The sequence below is a fragment of the Cricetulus griseus genome, chromosome 3 (assembly GCF_003668045.3).
Source record: "Cricetulus griseus strain 17A/GY chromosome 3, alternate assembly CriGri-PICRH-1.0, whole genome shotgun sequence".
Classification (NCBI taxonomy): domain Eukaryota; kingdom Metazoa; phylum Chordata; class Mammalia; order Rodentia; family Cricetidae; genus Cricetulus; species Cricetulus griseus.
Genome location: NC_048596.1, coordinates 73,628,077 through 73,648,734, shown reverse-complemented (window position 1 = coordinate 73,648,734; position 20,658 = coordinate 73,628,077). Strand labels below are relative to the sequence as shown.

At 48.8% G+C, this 20,658-nt stretch overlaps 1 protein-coding gene across 1 annotated transcript in view; it reads right to left on the bottom strand.

Annotated features, from left to right (window-relative positions):
- Qprt (quinolinate phosphoribosyltransferase) overlaps window positions 1–20,658 on the bottom strand; it is a 31,671-nt gene continuing 11,013 nt past the window's right edge. Inside the window, exons 2-4 of the mRNA XM_035441614.1 lie at window positions 836–1,371; window positions 466–597; window positions 1–386 (exon numbers count right to left, since the gene is read on the bottom strand). Coding sequence (XP_035297505.1) covers window positions 168–386; window positions 466–597; window positions 836–1,371 — 887 coding nt within the window. The 3' untranslated portion in view covers window positions 1–167. The remainder of the gene's footprint in view (window positions 387–465; window positions 598–835; window positions 1,372–20,658) is intronic.

The following is a 20,658-nucleotide window of genomic DNA, read 5'->3' as shown; positions in this document are numbered from 1 at the left end:
AGGAAACCGAGGCAAGCAAAATCAAAGTCAGCCCTGGCAGGTCACAAAAGCAGGGGGTGGCAGAGCTATTGAGAAGCTCAGGTGTCAGGTGAGTCCTGCTGGTCTCTGAACCTAAAGAAATGTGACCGGAGGGGGTCAACAAACCAGAGTAATTTGTGCTGGTGGCTTTAGGACCGGCGGGCATGAGGCACTGGAGTGTCCCCTTCAGCAAACAGCTTGAGAGAGAAATCCAGGGCTGGAGCAGCCTGGGTCAGCATCCCCAACGAGATTACATCAATGTGGGTCCCACAGAACTGGGGGAGGTTGCCCAGGGTGACGCCCCCACTGGCTTCCACGGCCACACTGGGGAACTTGGCTTTAAGTGCAGCCGCTGTGGGGTGCAGATCCTGTAAGATACAAGTCAAGGAGAGGAGAGAGCTCCACCCTCCCACCCCAGGCCATGCCCAGGGTTGGGATCCATCTCACCTCAGGCTTGAAGTTGTCCAGCAGTACCAGATCAGCCCCAGCCTCTGCTGCCTGCAAGGCCTCCTTTAGGCTGCTGCATTCCACCTCTACCTTCAGGGCAAAATCTGCTGCCTGCCGGGCCCTTTGCACGGCCTGCCATGCCAATAGTTAGAGGGTAAGCTTGGGTCGCCTGGCACTGGACCCTGGAGGGTCCAGAGGACTGGGCTTTGAATGACATGCAAAAAGGAAATCGACTTCCCCCGCTTACAGATGGCATTCCTGACCCTGGGGACACTTGTCACCAGGCAGTGGCTGGTAGACTCTGGTGGAGGGACTGGAATGGGGTCAAATACGGACCAGAGTGGGAATAGCGGCTCAACCAGGCACTCACCTTTTCCACGCTGCCGGCTGCCACCACGTGGTTGTCTTTCACCATCACCAGCCCTCCCAAGTCATAGCGGTGGCTTGCAGCCCCACCTATTAAGAGCCCATACTTCTCCACCAGTCGGAACCCTGGAGTGGTCTTCCTTGTGCCCGCCACATGCCCACTCCAGCCGGTGCTCCTGGCCGCCTCCACAGCTGTCGCAGCCATGCTGGCAATTCCACTGCAGCGGGCCAGGGTGTTAAGGGCCACGCGTTCCCCCAGCAGCAGGTGGTGGGCAGGTCCCCTGACTTCTGCCACCTTAACCACAGGTACCAGCTTCGATCCCTCTGGGAGGAACCACGACACTTGGCAATTGAGCTGGGTAAAGATGGCATCAAAGAAAGGTCGCCCGGCCAGAACCCCTGGAGATTTGGCCCACAGCGCAGCCTGTGCAGGAGTTGACCCGGTGACCAAGGCTGCAAAATTGAGGCCGGGGCAGTCTTCTTGCAGCCAGCTGTTTGCCAGGGCTGCTAGGGTTGTAGAGGGTAGCAGAAGCTGCAGGCCTGGGGTAGGGTGGGGGGACCAGAGAGACAGCCATTAGGTTTGCACTTCCTCCCTTGTAGCCAGAGGTGACACCAAAATATTCAACAGCATGGTCAGTAGGGCGCTAGCCATTCAGGGTGGAGACTAGGCTGGGGTAGAGTGTGGGGTCTCAGAGCTGACCAGGCTGTCAGAGTAAATAAAAATACCCTGCACCTAGCTAAGGTTAAACGAATTTCAATAAGCACCAAAGAGATTTTTATAAGGAAGCTAGGTATGGTGGTACAGACCAATAATCCCCACACTCTGGAAGGCTAAGGAGGAGAACCTCACCAGAACGTGTCTCAAAACAGCAACAACAACAACAACTAATAAAATGTAGGTGAAGGGCATTTGCTCCTTCCTATCAAACCATGCCTCCTTTTTGTAAATTTGTTTTACATTTATTGTGTGTGTGTGTGTGTGTGGGGTGTGATGTGTATGTGGTGTGTGTGGTGTGTGATGTGTGTGGTATATATGTGTGTGGTATATTTGTGGTGTGTGTGTTGTGTGCATGTGTGTGGTGTTGTGTGTGGTGTTGTTTGTGTGTGCGTGTGTGTGTGTGTGTGTGTGTGTGTGTGTGTGGTGTGTGCATGTATGCAGTGTGTGTGAGTGGTGTTGTGATTTGTGTGTGCATGTGGTGTGTGTGTGTGTGTATGTGTGTGGTATGTGTGGTGTGTGATGTGTATGTAGTATATATATGTGTGGTGTATGCATGTGTGTAGTGTGTTTGTGTGTGTGGTGTATGTGGAATGTGTGTGTGTGTGTGTGGTATGTGTGGGGTGTGTGTGTTTGTGTGTGTGGTGTATGTGGAGTGTGTGTGTGTGTGTGTGGTATGTGTGTGTGTATGTGTGGTATATGTGGAGTGTGTGTGTGTGTGTGTGTGTGTGGTATGTGTGCAGTGTGTTTGTGTGTGTGTGTGGTATGTGTGTGTGTTGTGTATGTGGAGTGTGTGTGTGTGGTATATGTGGGGTGTGTGTGGTATGTGTGTGTGTGTGTGGTATATGTGGAGTGTGTGTGTGTGTGTGTGTGGTATGTGTGTGTGTGTGTGTGTGTGTGTGTGGTATATGTGGTGTGTGTGGTGTGTGTGTGTGTGTGGTATGTGTGCAGTGTGTTTGTGTGTGTGTGTGGTATGTGTGCAGTGTGTTTGTGTGTGTGTGTGGTATATGTGGGGGGGTGTTTGTGTGTGTGTGTGGTATATGTGGAGTGTGTGTGTGTGTGTGTGGTATTGTGGTGTGTGATGTGTATGCAGTGTATATGTGTGTGTGTGTGGTGTATGTGTAGTGTGTACATGCAGAGTCATTGTTTTTCAGTGGAGGTCAAGTATAACTTGCAAGAGAGCTGGTTTTCCAAACCCTGTAGGTCCTGGGCTCTGATTCAGCTTGCCAAGCTTGACAGTAGCCCCTTTTATCTACTAACTCATCTCCTACCACACATCCTGTTTTTAACTTTAATTAAAAAACAACATGAGGTGAATCTCCTAACACACTTGAGTCCAGCAGTCTTACTAACGTGACACAACTTTCCCCCGTCAGAATTTTTTTGTTTTTTGGTTTTTTTTTTAGAGACAGGGTTTCTCTGTGTAGCTTTGGAGCCTATCCTGGCACTCACTCTGGAGACCAGGCTGGCCTCGAACTCACAGAGATCCACCTGCCTTTGCCTCCCAAGTGCTGGGATTAAAGGAGTGTGCCACCAACGCCCGGCATCCCCCTTCAGAATTAAAGCTCTGGACCCTGAGCAGCAGCTGCCTCCTCTTCCCGTTCCTGCCAACTGCCCTTCTGCTTTCTGTTAGGACATCTGAGGATGTAGGCACTGGGATCATTTCTCTGTATACTATGTCCCAGGTGACACATTTAACAACTTGTAAGTAACCATGACCTGTTAATGAAATTCAAATGTAACTTGTGTTTTTATGTATCAACCCTACTGTTGGGTCCAAAGCTTTTTATTCACCAATAAGATATTTAATAACCTGTTCTTTGGAGATGTGGCTTGCTTAGGTAGCCCAGGACAGCCTTGACTGACTCCCACTCATCCCACCTCCTTAGTGTCAGGGGTTACAGACATGTACCACCAAGGCCCTCTGTATTTAACAGCAAGGGCAACTAATGCAGACCTGAAGGTTGCCTGCCTCCATTCCATCCATCCGTGTTGCTGAGGATAAGCTACTTATGGCCTGAAGTCCTCCAGCAGGCTGGGAACTCTTGTCTCTTTCCTCCTAGCTTTCCCTGGAACACCAAGGACTTTATTTATGTAGGGACCTAAACCAAGGCCTTGGGCTTCTAGAAAGTGCTCTACCACCGATCCTCACGTACAGCCAAACGCCAAGTATTGTAAAGCTGGAAGTTCAGGTTGTCACAACAACGTGTATGGCATCAACCAAGGACCTTTCAGCCTTTAGTGCTGCAGAATCTGACCACTGCAGAGACAGACCCAGACACGATACAACAGTGCCACCTGTCGGTCTGTAGAAGAGCTGCAACCTTTACCCAAAGTGTCTGGTTCCCTCAACTCCCGCTCCCACCCCACCCCCTCTCCTTCACCCCTGCTGTCCTGGAATTCACTAAGGAACCCAAGCAGGCCTTGAACTCCAGGAAGCCAAGGGCTGGGATTACAGGCGTGAGCCACCACATCCAGTTCCCCAGTACTGTTGGACTTCCATGTTAGTCTCTGAACGGCAGTTTTGCTGAGAATCCTGTTGAGTTGATGCCGCCAGAATGACCCCCTTACCTCTAGGACTTCCCGCTAGTGATTCTGCACCATGGGGCCCTGCTGTGCTCCCAGGCTGTGAACCACTTGCCCACACTCAGTGAGAGTCCGGGTGATTCTGCGCTGTTACTTGCCTTCTGTCCACTTCACTTTTTTTTTTTTTTTTTTTTTTTTTTTTGATTTTTCGAGACACCTCTTCTCTGTGTAATAGTCCTGGCTGTCCTGGAACTCACTGTGTAGACTAGGCTGGCCTGGAACTCACAAAGATTTGCCTGCCTCTGCCTCCTGAGTGCTGGGATTAAAGGTGAGAGCCGCCACTGCCCTCTGCTGTCTTTGACAACTCTGCCACTATGGAAATTCCAGTTCACATCCACCACACCTGCTACTTGCTTCCCATTGGTTGTTTTGACACTCCTGACTGAGCAGGACCATGGGGATGGGGTGGTGTCTTCCTGCCACTCTCAGGTCTCAGCCTGAGCTGGTTGGGCATTGCTCCTGGCCTCACAGTCCTTCCCCTTGCTCCAGTCACCCTTTTCTCAGATCTTTCTACAGACCCCTGCTGGGCGAGAAGGTCCCAGCAATCTTCAGTATGCTCCTGTCCAGGCTTCTGCTGTATTCCAGTTGCCTGGCTCAGCTGGGGGTGCAGGCCTGTCATTCCAGTATGTGGGAGGGTAAGGTAGGAGGATTTCAACAAGTTTGATGTCAGCCTGGTCTACATACAGTTAATTCCAAAACAGCTGGGCTACTGTGTAAAATTCTGCCTCAAAAACAAACAAATAAAGCAACCAAATGCCCAGTGTGCTGAGCTGTACAAATTTGCAAAAATTATCCAGGCAGTGGTGGCACACACCTTTAATCCCAACATTTGGAAGGCAGGTAGAACTGAGTTCGAGGCCAACCTAGTCTACAGATCGAGTTTCAGGACAGCCAGGGCTTCACAGAGAAACCCCATCTAAAAAAAAAGAAAGAGGGGGGGAGGGGAGAGGGAAGGAGGGGGGGAGAAAGGAAGAAAGAAAGGAAGGAAGGAAAAGGAAAAGGAAAAGGAAAAGAAACAAATTTGTAAAAATGGCCAAATACTGACAGGTTCACACTGCTATATAGCAAATACGCAGTGGTACTCATGCCACAGAGACTCCAGGACATGACCTGAGTTCCAATAGTTCCTCAGCCTCTTTCAGCTCAGGCCACAGCTCAACCTTTTATTGTCTGTAAGGGGGTTAATGATGCAGAGAGCCTGAACTACTGGCAAACAGTAGGTGTTGGCTAAAGAAATGACTGAAGCACTGAAGTGTGGTGGTTGCTGGAGGGGGTGACTGCATGTTCCTGAGAAGGGTGAGTCATGTTTGCCAGGCAGAGGTGGCTGGGGTCAAAGGGATTTGAAGCTGAAACACCGCCACCACCAAGGAGGAGACTCTGGAGAAATGGGAAGTGAGCCAGAGTCTAAGAGGATTGAACTATTTAGCTTGGGAATCTGGGCTGATCCCAGGAACCACCAGAGAGCTGGAAGTGAAGCTCTGTGATTATATTCTTTTCTAGAAAGGCCACCAACTGAAGATGGAGGAGGAGACAAAAGGAAGCCGAGGCAACCAACCCAAGTGGTAAAGCTCCAAAACTAGGCGGCAGTGTAAGAAAGGGAGAGCTGCTTCTGAGGTGGAATCGACCAGACGTCAGATGTCAGGCTCGTGTTCCAAGCGGATGAACACAAACACACAAACAGCAGGAGTCACCCACGAGAGGAGAAATTTGGGCAAGAGGACATCCGAGGAAGGTGGGAAGAGCAGGGGGACCCCTGGTGTGTGGGCACCACAGAACGCTGCTGCCTCGTCTCAGCCTCCCCACAGGGGTCATTTCCACTTCTAAAAGCGTAGAAACCACACCTCAGTGTAGGGTGCTGTGTGGTGAGGCTTCCAGGCAGCACAATTGATGAGGGAACCGGGCGGCTCTCTGCAGGTGCTGACGTAGATGCCCAACGAGAAACATGACTGGTGCATAAACAGAGGAGGTAGATGGCTCTGTTCCCAAGAGATGGAGCGAGGAACAGTGAGACTGTGGGCATGGTGTCAGAGCACAGCAAGGGAGGAGGTGCAGGCAGAGGTGTGGCTGACGAGCACAGAGAAGAGTCAATAAGTAGTGCGTGGGCGGAAACCAGTCAAAGACTGAAAATGGGTCATTGGACTTAGTAACTTTGTGACTAAGAGGCCTTGGCTAAGGCAGTCTGGATGGTGTGTGATGGAAACAGAGCTGCCGGGTCACAGTCAGAATTTACACTGTGAGGTGAGGAGGTGGAGGTGGTTAGTGTGAACCACTGGCTTCAGGCGCTGAGCAAGGGCCCTCATCCAGAGCAGCGTGGCTGGGGTCATCTGGAAATCGTCACTCTCAGCTGCCTGGGCTTCTTGTAGATGGACTGCATCAGAATCTGGTCTGGGGGATCCCAGGTATCTAGGTGTTCCAAGTGCCCCTCACATCCCAACAAAGACTGAGATTTCTGAAAGTTAAAAGCAGTGCTCAGAGCCAGCAAGATGGCACAGAGGGTAAAGGTACCCACTGCCTAGTCTGATGACCTGAGTCTGATCCCAAGACCCACATGGAGAAAGGGAAGAACTGACTCTCACAAGCTGCCCTCTTGACCTCCCCATGTACACACACACACACACAACACAACATACACACACACTGTTCACTGCAGCACTATTCAAATATCTCCAAGTCATGGAGTCAGCCCCAGTGCCCATCAACAGGATGGATGGAGAAAACATGGTGTAAAGAAGCCTTAGGCTCAAAGAGAAACAAAATTATACCATTTGCAGGACAATGGTTAGAACTGGAAATCATATTAAGACAAACATTACACGTTTTCTCTCAGATGTGGATCTAGATTGAAAAGTAAAACCAGGAAAGTAGAAGGAAGCTATCTGGGGGAAGGTGGGAACTAGAGGGAGGCATGAGAAGAACAAGAGGGTGATGGGATGAAGAAAATCAATGTATACTGTAGCCACGTATGAAACTATCTTGTACAAATAACACGTGCTAACAAACATGAATGAAAAGGGGGGAGGGATAAAGACAAAGATGCAAGGATGGGCGGTGGTGGCACACGCCTTTAATCCCAGAATTTGGGAGGCAGAGGCAGGCGGATCTCTGTGAGTTTGAGGCCAGCCTGGTCTACAGAGTGAGTTCCAGGACAGCCAGAGCAAATAGTGAGACCTTGTCTCAAAAGAAGGAGGAGGAGAAAGGGAGGAGGCGTCTCCAGCTGGAGAGGCAGTTTAGGGGAGAGCACCAGTACAATGTGCTGTCCTGATTGTAACCAGTGTCCACCCCCAAAGAGCCAGTGCTGAAACCAGTGCTTAAATTGGTGGTATAAACCAGGAATTTGGGAAACCTGGGAAGGAGGATTAGAAGTTTTGAGGCCAGCCAGGCAAGGTGGCACATACCATTAAACCCAACACTTAAGACGCAACAGCAGGTGGATCTCTGTGAGTTTTAGACCATCAGGGGCTACATAACTAGACCTTTAACTCAACAAAACAACAACAACAACAACAACAACAAGAAAACAAAAAGTTTGAGACTAGGGCCAGCGAAATAGCTCATTTAGAGAGATGCCTGTCACCAAGTTAACCAACTGAGTTCCATCCCAGGACTCTACAAGATAAAAGGAGAAACCCACTCCTATCCTCTAATGTGCACACCCAAGTAAATAAATAGATAGATGTAATTTAAAAATTAGCTGGGCATGGTGGTGCATGCCTTTAATCCCTGTCCTCAGGAGGCAGAGGCAGGCAGATCTCCGTGAGTTTGAGGCCAGCCTGGTCTACATAGTAAGTTCCAGGACAGCCAGGGATATGTAGAGAGACACTGTCTCAAAAAATAAAATATAAAATTACAATAAAAAATATAAAAAATGTGGCCGGTGGTGGCGGCATACACCTTTAATCCCAGCACTTGGGAGTTCGGAGGCAGGCGGATCTCTGTGAATTCAAGGCCATCCTGGGCTATAGAGCTAGTTCCAGGACAACTAGGGCTGTCTTAAAAAACAAAAACAAAAACAAAAAAAACCCTCTATATATTTGAAAACACCAATGCTTGTGTAATATGATGCCATCTGACTCCGCTTATATAAAATGCCAGGAAAGACAAACTGATAAAGTCAAAGTAGTGGTTGCTGGAAGCTGAGACTGAACTAACATGGCTGGGACCTTCTTAGGGTGAGGAAGGTGCTCAACTCAGTGATGTTACTAAAAATCCTTGACTTACCTATGGAAGTGAACAGGAACCAGTGTTGTGACCAATGTCACAAGCCATTCTCCAATCGAACAAAACAATGGCTCCTAACTGAGCATAAGAAAGAGAGCACTCAGGACACAAGAAACTCCAGGAGACAGGGTGCAAACCCCAGCACCCCTGAAGCTGAAGCATGAAGAGAGCTTGAGGCCAGCCTGGGATGCGAGTGAGACCCTGCCAAGAGAGAGGAGGAGGAGGAGGAGGAGGAAGACCAAGAGTAGCTGAGTCTAGGTGCAACCACCTCCTTATCACTATGGTTTGAGCCAAGGCCTCTCACTTGCCGGGTAAGCACCCATCACTAAGCTGCATCCCATCCCTTACTTCAGGGATTTTTTTCGGTGGTTTCATCACACAGGTCTGATGGGTTCTCAGCTTCCTTCTGAGGCTTCCAGTGCCAGGAAATTCAGATGGATAAAGAACTGGGTTGGGAGACTGAATATGAGGCCGGAAACGGAAAAGGAAATTTCTTAAAGAGCAGAGCTGGAGAGGGATGTAGTTGGAGCACCACAGGCAGCGATTGCTCTTGCCTCTCCACAATGAGTGCTTTCAGGAGAACCCAGCTGCTTCAGCCCCCAGACTTCCCCCACACAGACAGCTTGGAGATGAGAGGACCTGGTTGCCTGGTGCAGGGCACACTGTTCACACTATTTCCACTCGGGGGAATAAACAAACACATCTGGTGTCCTTTAAGCCCCACTGGCTACCATTTCCAACAAAAGGGATTCCCGAGAGTGGTTCTGAATATCCAGGCTCTCCTAATTAGCAGCTGCCCCGAGAAGGCACTAACTCAGAGGGAAGCTGAGATTCAGGAGGCGGCAGAGCCCTGCTGGTGCAATGAGCTGCCTGGTGGGGACAGCTGTCAGCCCAACTGATTGCAGTCCTTGCTGTGTTGCCGTGGAGAAGTTCCTCCTGGGTACCTGGACTGCCTAGAGGACAATTTTACCCAGCTGGAAACCTCGACTCTCAAGGGATACCTTTCTAATTGATTGTCTGGGGTGAATAAAACTGATAAAATTAACATGGCAGGGATGGGGTGTGGCTAATTTGGTGCAGTGCTTGCCTGACATACAGGATGTATTGGGTCCTGTCTCTGGCACATCTGTAATTCCAGCATTCAGAGATGGAGGCAGGAGGATCAGAAGTTCAAGGTCACCCTCTGCAGTGTAGAGGGTTTGAAGCCAGCCTTGATTATATGAGACTGTTTCAGGTGTGGTGGTAGAAGCCTGTAAACTCTAGCTACTACAGACAATGAGACAGGAGAAGTTCATGTTCAAGGTCAGCCTGGACCATCATTGGGACATTCATGTGAGGTTTAGATTTAAATACAGGGTGAGAGGCATGCATAAACTAAGCTGTCGTTGTCAGGGGTGGTCCTGCCCATCATGTCTGTCCCTCCACAAGGTGCTCTGACCAGTAGCCTGGGGCAGTCTTCCTCCTAGAGACTTGCTCCTCTGACTGGTCCTGAACTTCAGCATAAGCTTCCCGGGAAATCCTAAATTTTTGCAGATCATTATTTCAGTAATGTCACAGGCAAGAGAAGACACAAATGTCTCCTTCAAGTGTCTCCATTCTGACCTTGGGAGATGGCCCAGGGGTAAAGTGCTTGCTGAGGAAGCAATGAAGATCCCCACAACCCACAAATAACACACATGGAAAAGCAAAGTAAGGTGAATGGCTCCTGTGGAAACACCTGAGATTAATCTTTGACCTTCACATGTAAGCTCACCTCCTCTGAGTCCTGTCTGCAGTCACCTTGGGTCCCAGGAAAGACAGGGCTGCAGACAGAAATCTGTAGACAAAGGACCCAACCTGCCTCAAGGACCAGCCTCCCACAGGCCACTGTCTGTGGCAATGAGGCTGCACCAGAACAGGAGCTGTCCTCTGAGGGAACCAGAGTACTCTCCCGAGCCCTTCTTCTGGGTCAGAAAAGAGAACATGGTGGACCAGACCACATGCTATATCAATACAGAGTTCTTCAAGCAACACCCAAGACTCCAGGGCTTTGTGAGCCAGAGACATCTGGATTGCAACCCTGACTCCATCCCATGCTCCCTTGGGCTCTCTGAAAGTGAGTGTCATCACAGGGGGACAGTTGTGAGGGCAAGGGGACAATTTGCATCTGTGTCTAAGACCAGGCTTGGCCACCAGCCTCAGGACTCAGGACTTAGTCTCACAGCTTTGTTCTTGCTTATTTGTTGATTCATTCAACAAACACCAGGTGGAGACAGAGGCAAGTCTACACTGCAGCTTCCTGACAAATTCTTTCCATTGCCCAAGTGCGCCCCCCCCAACAGAAATAACTTCCAAATAGGACCCAGTAAAGCCCCCTATACCAAGTGCTGAAACGATGAAATGGCACACACTGGACAGTAAAGAAAGATTTATTAATGGAGTATGAGGGCAAAGGTGAGGTTGCAAAGAACTGGCTCTGAAAATAGGTTAGACTTTGACCGGGAAGAGTGCTCAATGGCAGAGAGAAAGACAGGGAGGCCACAGGCACCCAGGAGAGGTGGTAGATACTGTAGACAACATGGTTCCATACTGAGAAAGCTTGAGTTGTGGATGAGCCAGGCAGAGTTGGACTTGGAGGAGAGTTCAGAACTAGGCTCTGCTCACTGGGCAACAATGAAGATTGACGTTTCCATATTTAAAGACCAGTGAGATGGGTCAGTGGGCAAAGGCAATGATTTGCTGATTTAATCCCATAGCCCATGTGATAGGAGGAGAGAACTGACTCCTGGAAGTTGTCCTCTGACTTCCACTTCATGGTACATGCTTGCCCTCACACAGACATACATTTAAACTGTGTCTAGGGTTCCTGGTTAGAAAGCCATTGAAAGGGCTTTGGCAAGAAGCAGTGAGCCAGAATGCACTGTGACAGCTGGGTATGCTTTTCAAGGTCACAGGGACAGTGCTCAGCCACTAGGATGCTCACATGGGTTCTCCTGTACTCACTCCTTGGCCCAGTATAACCACTTGACCTTTGTCTACTGGCTTCCAGCAGCTTCTGCAGCACTCTGGACTGGTCCCTTTGTTTCCCTGGCTCCACAGGTTGGGCCTCACTCCCTTTCATTGTTTACCCTCTCGACTTGTTTCATGCAGGTCACTGGCCCTCCCCAACCTTCTGCCTGAGCCCAGAGTCAAGCATCAGATATCACATGTGTAAGGAAGCAATGTACCAGAACCTTGAGGATAGGATGCTCCAAAGAGGCAAACAAAAAAGAAAGGACCAGGGATGCTGTGGAGATAACTCCAGGGGATGTAACCACTGGATACTAGAGGGCAATAAAGTGAGCCGGTACCCTCATCTCCAGTTTAAGATGATGACAAAGGGGGAAGAGAAGAGACATCAGAATAGCTGCTCAAAGGGGAAACCGTGAGTCTGACACACTAAACATGGAGATGGACAGTCCAGGTTCCAAAAGTGGAACCTAATCTCTCAGGAGGCAGAGGCAGGTGAATCTGTGAGTTTGAGACCAGCCTGGTCTACAGTGCTCCAGGACAACCAGAGCTACACAAAGAAACCCTATCTCAAACAACCAAAAGTGCAGAGGCGAGACGAGAGACCCCTCACTAGCCTGCTTCTGGGTATGCAGCCCTTTGTGGTAGTCTTTAACCCTATAACCCTTTGGGAAGAAGGCACTGTTTTAAATTTACCAACAGGGAAACTTAGCATAGAGTATCTAGTCTAGGTAACATAGCTGTCAGGTGGCAGGGATGGAACCTTACATAAGTGACTCTGAGGTCACCTCTAAGCTCTGTGCTAGGGAGACCATGGAGATGTCCACAAACATCTGTGTGTGTGCACGCTAGCACACGTGTATGTGTAGACCAGAGATTGACAAGCTAGTGTCTTCTCCTTCTCCTTCTCCTTCTTCTTCTTCAAGACAGGGTCTCACTATGTAGCTTTGGCTACCCTGGAACCCACTATGTACACCAGGCTAGCCTCAAACTCATAGAGATCTGTCTGCCTCCTGAATGCTGGGATTAAAAGTGTGCACCACTAAGCCTGGTTAATGACTAGTAAATTTTTCTATCATTTTCCACTTTTTTAAGACTGGGTCTCTCACTGAATGAACCTGGAACTCAGAAACTGCTAAACTGTCTGGCCATTGAGCTCAAAAGATTGCCCCCCCCACACACACACATTCAAACACACACTCACACACACATTCACACACTGTGAGGATTATAGACCAGCTTTTGGATCCAGGGGAATCTGAAATCAGGTCTTTGTTCTAGTGAGGCAGTTAACCCACCGACCCATCTTTATAGATCCTATCCTTGAAGTTTTGAGGTTTTAAATTATTCTTCTTAAAACTTTGGGTCTGGGGCTGAGTGTGGTACACACACCTGCAAAGTCAGCACTTGGGAGGCTGAGGCAGGAAGAGCATAAGTTCAAGGTCATCCTGGGCTACATAGGGAGTTTCAGGCCATTTTGAGCTGTGAATTTAGATACTGAAGATATGGCCCTGCCTATCAGTGAGGCCGGAGAGATGGCTCCTAGGTTAAGTGCACACTGTTCTTGCAGAGGATCAAAGTTCTGTTCCTACCACACGCATCAGGTGGGGAGCCAATGCCTATGACTTCTGAGCACCCCCAAACGTGTACCCACCTCCTGCCATATATACACAGAATTTAAAATAAAAAAATAAACATTAAAAGATAGCCTGTCTTAAAAGTGAAGGAAGCCAGCCATGCACTTGGGAGGCAGAGGCAGGTGTTGCTGAGGGTTCGAGCCCAGCTAGGGCTACATTGTGACACCCTGGCTCAAAACTAAGTGAATAATCAGGCCAGAAAGACAGCTCAGGACGCACCTGAGATCCATCCCCAGAAATGTGCAAAGGTGGACGGAGAGAACAGCCTCTGAAGAGGTGCCCTCTGACCTCCATGCTGTGACATGTGACACCCACTATGCACTCACTCACAATAATGACAAGTGCAAATAGTAAATTTAGAAACCTGGATCTGGTAAAAATTATCATTATGAACCTCTTTCTCAGGAAAAAAAAAAGAATGCATGGCTGTTTTCTCAGAATTTCCTATCCATGTTGGGCGTTCGTGCCCTCCCTGGAAGTAAAGAACTCGTCCCTCCAAGGACCAGCCTGGACATCTGCAAAGCTAGCTAAGTTTTCCTGCAGCCCTGCAATGTCTTCCAGATGCAGAAACCCAGGATTCTACAGGGTAAATAACTTCCCAGAGTCCCCACAACTGTGAATAGCCCTCAAACCCAGATCATGTTACTTTAGAAGGGAAAGGCAGACCAGGCAAAGTGTTGATCCCAGAACTTGGGAGGCGGGGCCAGGCTGGGAGGCGGAGCCAGGCAAACCAGTAAGTTTGAGGCCAGCCTGATCTGCACAGGGTGCTCCAGGGATGCTATCCAGAGCTACAAACCCAGAGCAGGCTCCAAAGTCAAGCCAGAGGAGGTGTAAACCAGGGTGAAGGGCACAGGATGGGGAAGGAGGCCCCAGGGAGGGAAAGGAACCAAAGGATTCAAGTATCAGATGCATACAGGCTAGGATGGAACACGGGGCCTCAAGCACAATGAGCAAATGCTGGACCCTTGAGCTGCACCCCAGCCCCGATGCTATTGTCATTTTTACAGATGCAAGAAAAAGAGGCTGTAAGGATGTAGAGATCTGCCCACTGTCCTGCAGCCTGTCCTTGCTGCACTCTGGACTGAGCAGGCGCTCTGACTTCCAAGCCTGACTCCTATGGTCTGAGCACAGGCTCGGACTTCATCTCCTCCCCCACCCTGCAGGGAAGAGGCAGGACTTTGCCTCGGCTTCTCTTGGCTGCTAACAAGGGGCAGAGTCCAGGACTGTTCCCCTTTCCAGGTTCCCACTACCAGTCCATTTGTCCCCAGCACCCCGACCTTCTTTTCATTCCCCAGTTTCTGTCCTTAGAGCTCAACACGGAAGGCACGGTGAAGCAAGAGAAGGACTTTGGGGGTTCAGCCAAGTCGGAGAGAAGGGGGCTTGGGAAGAAGGTCCAGGAGAGACCAGAGGGGAAAGGGGGTCTTTAGAGAAGAGAGTAAGATAGAGGCGGCGGGAATCAGGAGAGGGACAGGCAGTAAGGAACATGGGAGACAGGGACATAAAGCGAGACTTATGTCACCTTCAGGGTCCATGGTGACTTGGAGCAGCCAGCCGGTCAGTGTGTCCACCACTGTTTAGATCGACGTTTCCAGAGGCTGAGGCTGGGGGTGGGGCTGCCAGAGAGAGTGGGGAGGGGCCGAGCTGGGCTAGTCCTTCCGGAGAAGCCTCTCCGTCCTCCTCTGAGACCCTCGCTCAGCCAGTCCCATTGTGAACCCCAGGGTCAAGAAGAAGTGCTCACCCGTGAGATTTAGAAATTCTGCCTCCTCTGGAACCAAACAGGCCCTGTTTTCTCCCACTTCCAGCCCTCCTGGAGTTCCCTCAGAGTGCAAGGCTATGAATGCCGGACTTCACTCTCCTGTGAGGGCCAGTAAGCCTTGTTAGTGTCGCACTGGGGACATGATGGTTCTTAGACCTGCAGTCAAATCCCAATTCCATCCCCCCATCCCAACCCCTGGGAGTGAGTCTCACTGTGGAAATCCACCTGCCTGTGACCCCTGCGTGCATGCTAGGATTAGAGCATTGAAGGACCCCATCCCATCAGAGGATTCTGAGGGAGGGACAGAAAGTCACTCTCCCTGCTGGTAGGTTGCTCGTACCCCAGTGGGACACGCACCATGTGCATATGGGCAGTACCAGTCGGACTCAAGGGGTTACTGATAACACAAAAAAGGAAAAAAGAAGATTGAAATCTGGAGGGAGTTGCTGTGGGAGCACTAAGGGGGGGTCAGAGATAGTGGTTGATAGATATGGTCAATGTCCTTTGGATAAATGTATCCCTGGGACCACCACCACCTCTCTCAAAACAGGATCTCACTTTGCAGCCCTGGCTGGCCTGGAACCCACTGTGTTGACCAGGCTAATCTCAAGTTTATGTTGATCTGTCTGCCTTTTCTTCCCAAGTGCTAGGAGTGAAGATACATGCCACCACAAGTGGTTAGTGTATGATCTTTCATATAATAACAAAATATTAATTAAAAAATCTAGCCAGGCAGTGGTGGTGCACACCTTTAATCCCAGCACTTGGGAGATAGAGGCAGGTGGATCTCTGTGAGTTCAAGACCAGCATTGTCTACAGAGCTAGTTCCAGGACAACCAGAGATATTACATGGAGAAACCCTGTCTCGAAAACAAAAACAAAACAAAAAAACAATCTAGGGGCCTAGAGAGATGGCTCAACCGTTAAGTGTCCTTGCTGCTCTTGTAAAGGACCCGGATTCAGTTCCCAGCATGCACATAACAGCTCACAATCATCGATAGCTCCAGTTCCTGGGGGATCTGACACCCTCTTCTGGCCTATGAGAGTACCAGGCATCCACATGGTTCACTTACATACAAGCAGGCAAACACTTATATAAATAAAAATGAAATAAATCTTTTTTAAAAATCTGGGAGCTACGTGTGACGGTGCCCATCTTTAATCACAACACCCAGAAAGCAGAGGCAGGATCTCTGAGTTGGAAGTCAGCTTGGTCTACATAGTGAGACCCTCATCTCAATACTATCAACAAAAATCTGGCAGACGGAGCTTTGCTTCATTTCCTTACTAGTAGATTGTTGGCTAAAATACATAAATGTTTAATGATACAGGTAAATATGTTAGGGGCTGGAGAGATGGCTCGGCTGCTCTTGAGGGACTAGTGTTCAGCACCTCCCGTGGCTCACAAACATTTGTAACACCAGTTCCAGGAGGATCTGATGCCCTCTTCGGAGGGCACACATGTGATGTCCACACACACACCACACACACACACACACACACACACACACACAGGCAAAACACTCATACACATAAATTTAAAAAGCCATGTTGATGATTAAATATGTATGCAACAATAAACCTTAACATTATGCTTATGTTTAAAATTTTGATTAAATCGTATTTTTAAAAATTTTTAAGAAGAATGAGGAGGAGGAGGAGGAGGTGCAGAGCTTGCATGCTCAGGGCTCTGGCCATGTGATACCCTTCCCTGACATCCACTGGCACCAGGCACACGAGTGATACACATACATATATGCAGGCAAAGCACTCATGCACATCAAACGTTAACTAAAGATTTGTTTATTTATGTATTTTATGTGTATCAGTGCTCTATCTGCATGCATGCCTGCACACCAGAAGAGGCCATTGGATCCTATTACAGATGGTTGTGAGCCATCATGTGTTTGCTGGGAATTGAAGTCAGGACCTCTGGAAGATCAGTTGGTGTATCAGACACTGAATGATAAATACTTTTTAATGTGTTTTTTAAAGAAAAAGAAGGGAGGGGGAGGGAGGGAGAAGGGGGAGGGGAATACTTAGGGCAGGGGTGTCGAGCTGGGGACTTTTCACCTTCCTGAGAGAAGTAAGCTCAAGTCTAAGAAGCTGCAGGGTCTCCGTTTCTTCGCTGGAAACCGTTCTTGTACAGTCTTTTGGGGACTGATTGCTAAAGCCCATGGTATCTTTCAGCTCACCACCACCACCACCACCACCGCTTCCTCTGCCTCTTGACTGGGGACTAAGGTGAGGCAAACCAGGCACAGGGTGGGGGAGGGCGGTGCAAAAATTAAGGGTTCCTCACTGCAAGGGCCTTTCACCCCAGCGCCTTGCTTGCCTCACTGTGAATCCAGGAAGTGCTTCCTACAGCCCTTCACACTGCTCTCCCAATCCTGCCCAGCCAGCCTCATCTACACAGCAAGATCCTGTTTCAAAAGCCAAAACAAAACATCACAACAAAAGGTCAACCAGGAGAAAATGATGCTGGCAGGGCAGGATTATTTCTCTTTTGTTTCCAGGACACACAACTAAACTACATCTCCCAGCATCCTTTGGTGCTGAGGCTGACACAGCACTGGACTCTGGTTAATTGGAGTATGGGTACAAGTGCTATTGGCCTCTTCCAGACCTGGACTGAACAAGCTGTTGGACTTCCTCTTCTTCCCTCCCATCAACTGATAGCAGAATAGTTCCTGACCCTCACAGAATGACAGGAGTACAAAATGGAAGGAGACTGGGTCCCCAGATACTCCCGAATCCTGGCAGTAAATTGTTAAACGAATAGAGAAATATCTCTGAGTATTCTTCCCTTTCTTCTTCCCCTTTGACTCCTCCTTGTCATTAAAAAAAATTAAAGGTTTATTTCTAAAATTAAAAAAGTATGTATGTGGGTGTTTTGCCCGAATACATGTCTGTGTACTCCCTGCACGCACGGTGCCCAAGGAGGCCAGAAAAGGGTGTCAGATCCCCTGGGACTGAAGTTATGGTTATGAACCATCACGTGAATGCCGGGAATCACACTGGATCCTCTGGAATTGTAGCCAGTGCTGTTAACAACTGTGCTGCAGTCTTGGCCCTTTCAAATTTTTAATTTTTGTTTGTTTGTTTGTTTGTTTGTTTGTTTAGAGCAGGGTCTCTTTATGTAGCCCTGACTAATCTGGAACTCACTCTGTAGACCAGGCTGGCCTCAAGCTCACATAGATCTACATGTCTCTGTCTCTGCTTAGATTAAAGAATGCACCATGGCTCCAGACCTTAAAAAGAAAAAAAAAAATCAGTCTTGATATATATGTATATATGTATATATATATTGAATATATATATGTATATATATATTCAAACTGGGTTGGTGCCTCAGCCTCCTGATTGCAGGGATTATGGGGTAGGCTCCGATGTAACAAACGCACCCCAAATGTCAACAGTTTAACTCAAGGGAGTTTTTCTGCTAGGCACAGGGCATAACTGTTTAGTAAATGATAGTACTTCTCCATTTATACACCACACCATTATTACCACTGTTCACAATCTGGTCATCATAGCTCATGCCTATAATCCCAGCTACTCTGGAAGGCACTTGAGTCCAGGCTGGGCCACACAGTGAGACTACTCAAAACAAAGCAACAAACAACTAGAAACCTATGTCTAACCCTGAAGGCCTCCTCGGTGTTAGGCCTCTAACCATCTCCAGAGCATGTTTTAGAGTTCACTCATGCACATGTACTTCTGTGTAGTAACCATGCATCCGGCAGCCCTGGGTGTTGGGCTCCAGCATGCAAAGATGATAGATATGGCAGCAGTGAAGACCCCCTGCCCTGACATCTTCACAGCCACACAACCTGGCCTTGGATCTCAGTTGGTGACTTGCTTGCTCAGAAGGCACAAAGCCCTGAGTGTGACCCCAGCACTACATATGCCAGGCATGGTGGCAAACACCTGTAATCCCAGCACGCAGGAGGAAGAGGTAGGAGGATTACAAGTTCCAGGTCGGGGACTAGGGAAGGGACTTCCTAGGTAAGAACACTTGCTGTGCAAGTATGAGGCCCTGAGTTTGGATTCCCAGCACCTATGTGACAAAGCTGGGTGTGGCCATGCTCTCCTGTAACACCAGTGCTATTAGGGGTTAGGGGAGGTGGTGGAGATAGAGGGTCACTAGTACTTGCTGGCCATCAGCCCCCCCCCCCAAAAAAGCTTAAGAGCTCTGAGTTCAAGATCATCTCCTGCTATATAGTGAGTTCAAAGCCATCCCTGGGTTATATGATACTGTTCCCCCCAAACAAACCAACAACTCAAAAATCATAAAAGCCACGTGGCCTAGTCATTCATAGCATCACAGGAGGTGCTGTAGGAGTGGAGCACCATAGGAGTGAGTGGAGCACTGTTGGAGTAGAGCACAGACAGCAAGTCTGTTTGCAGAGGGGGCAAGGCAAGAGGGCAACTGCACTAAGGCATTGACATTTGAGTCAGATCTTTATGGTTGAGGAGGAGTTGGATGAGAAGTCAAGCTGGGTGTACTTTGGGGACAACTGGGAGTGGGCTGGCTTGAGGCAGAGCCTGTACAAATGCAATGGCAAGCAGGTGGCTTTTTTGGCCAACAGTTGGTTCTATTTTAACTGGGACCTTGGCCAAGGTGCAGTCAGCCTGTCTTGATGTCACAAACCGTAGGGAGGGAGCCAGGCACATAGAGTCTACTTGTAACTCACTGTTGAGAACAACTAGATGGCTCACCCCAAGTGTCTGCCCACTGTACACGTTTGTCATCCTAAATAAGCCATTGGGGTTTGGACATTTTTCTCCTGATTTTGTTTCTACTTTGGGATCTCAGAACCATTTGGTTGTATTCCTTTCTTACTTATTAATAGTGGGAGATCTGCCTCCTGCCACACAGCCTGAGTATGGTGGGCCGGTTTTTCAGAGCTTAGAGGGTACCTCCATCCCTGCCACAGGGAACCCTCTTTCCTTCCAGGCTTTGCGTATCCACACTGGATAAACACAGTCAGGGGCAGAAACGGGAGAGCAAAGAGAAGCATCTGTGAACACTCATTGTTAGGAAGAGAGACCTCTCACTGCCCCCTCTCATGAGGGACTGTATTAAACCCCTCCTCTCCAGATTTCTCTAGGTGGACTTTTCACAATTCCTCCCTCTCCCTCTCCCTCTCTTCCTTTCCTTCTCAGAACTGAGGTTAGAATTCAGGGCTTTGCATACACTAGGCAAGTGCTCTAGCATAGAGCTACGTTCCCAAGTCCCATAACCATGATCTTAAAGTACACCTTAGAGAGTAAACAGAAACTTGAGTTTTATTGATTTGTGACGTTTATTTTCTTCTTTGAGGTAGTGTCTTATGTATCCCAGCCTGGCCTTGAGGTCACTACAAGCCAAGAATAGCCAGAGTTTCTGATCCAACATTGCTTCTTGAGTGCTGGGATACAGGCATGCACTGTGTGTGTTTGCGTTTTATTTATGGCCTCCTGAGTGCTGGGATAGAGGCGTACACAGTGTGTTCATGTTTTATTTACAGATTTGATGCCATTCTGGGGTAGAGATAAAGACTGTCACTGAGCTACATGAACTATGCTGCTCTTTGTTAGGCGTGTGTGTATGCATGCCTACATGTATTTATACGTGGATTCTGTTCTTGAAGAACTTTGGGGCTTGGGATATGGCTCTGTGGGAAAGTGTTTACCACATAAGTGTGAGAACCTGAGTTTGGATCCCCAGAACCTTCATAAAACCAGATGCAGTTGTGTGCAAATCTGTAATCCCAGATTTGCCACAGTGAGAGGGAAGAAAAGCAGAACAACCTCTGGAATCTAAAGGACCACCAGCCTTGCATACAAAGCACAAGAGAATGTGTCTTAAGACAGAAACGAGGACTGACACTTATGTTTGACTCCCATACAGCCAACAAGACCCAGCCTGACAGCAATCCCTG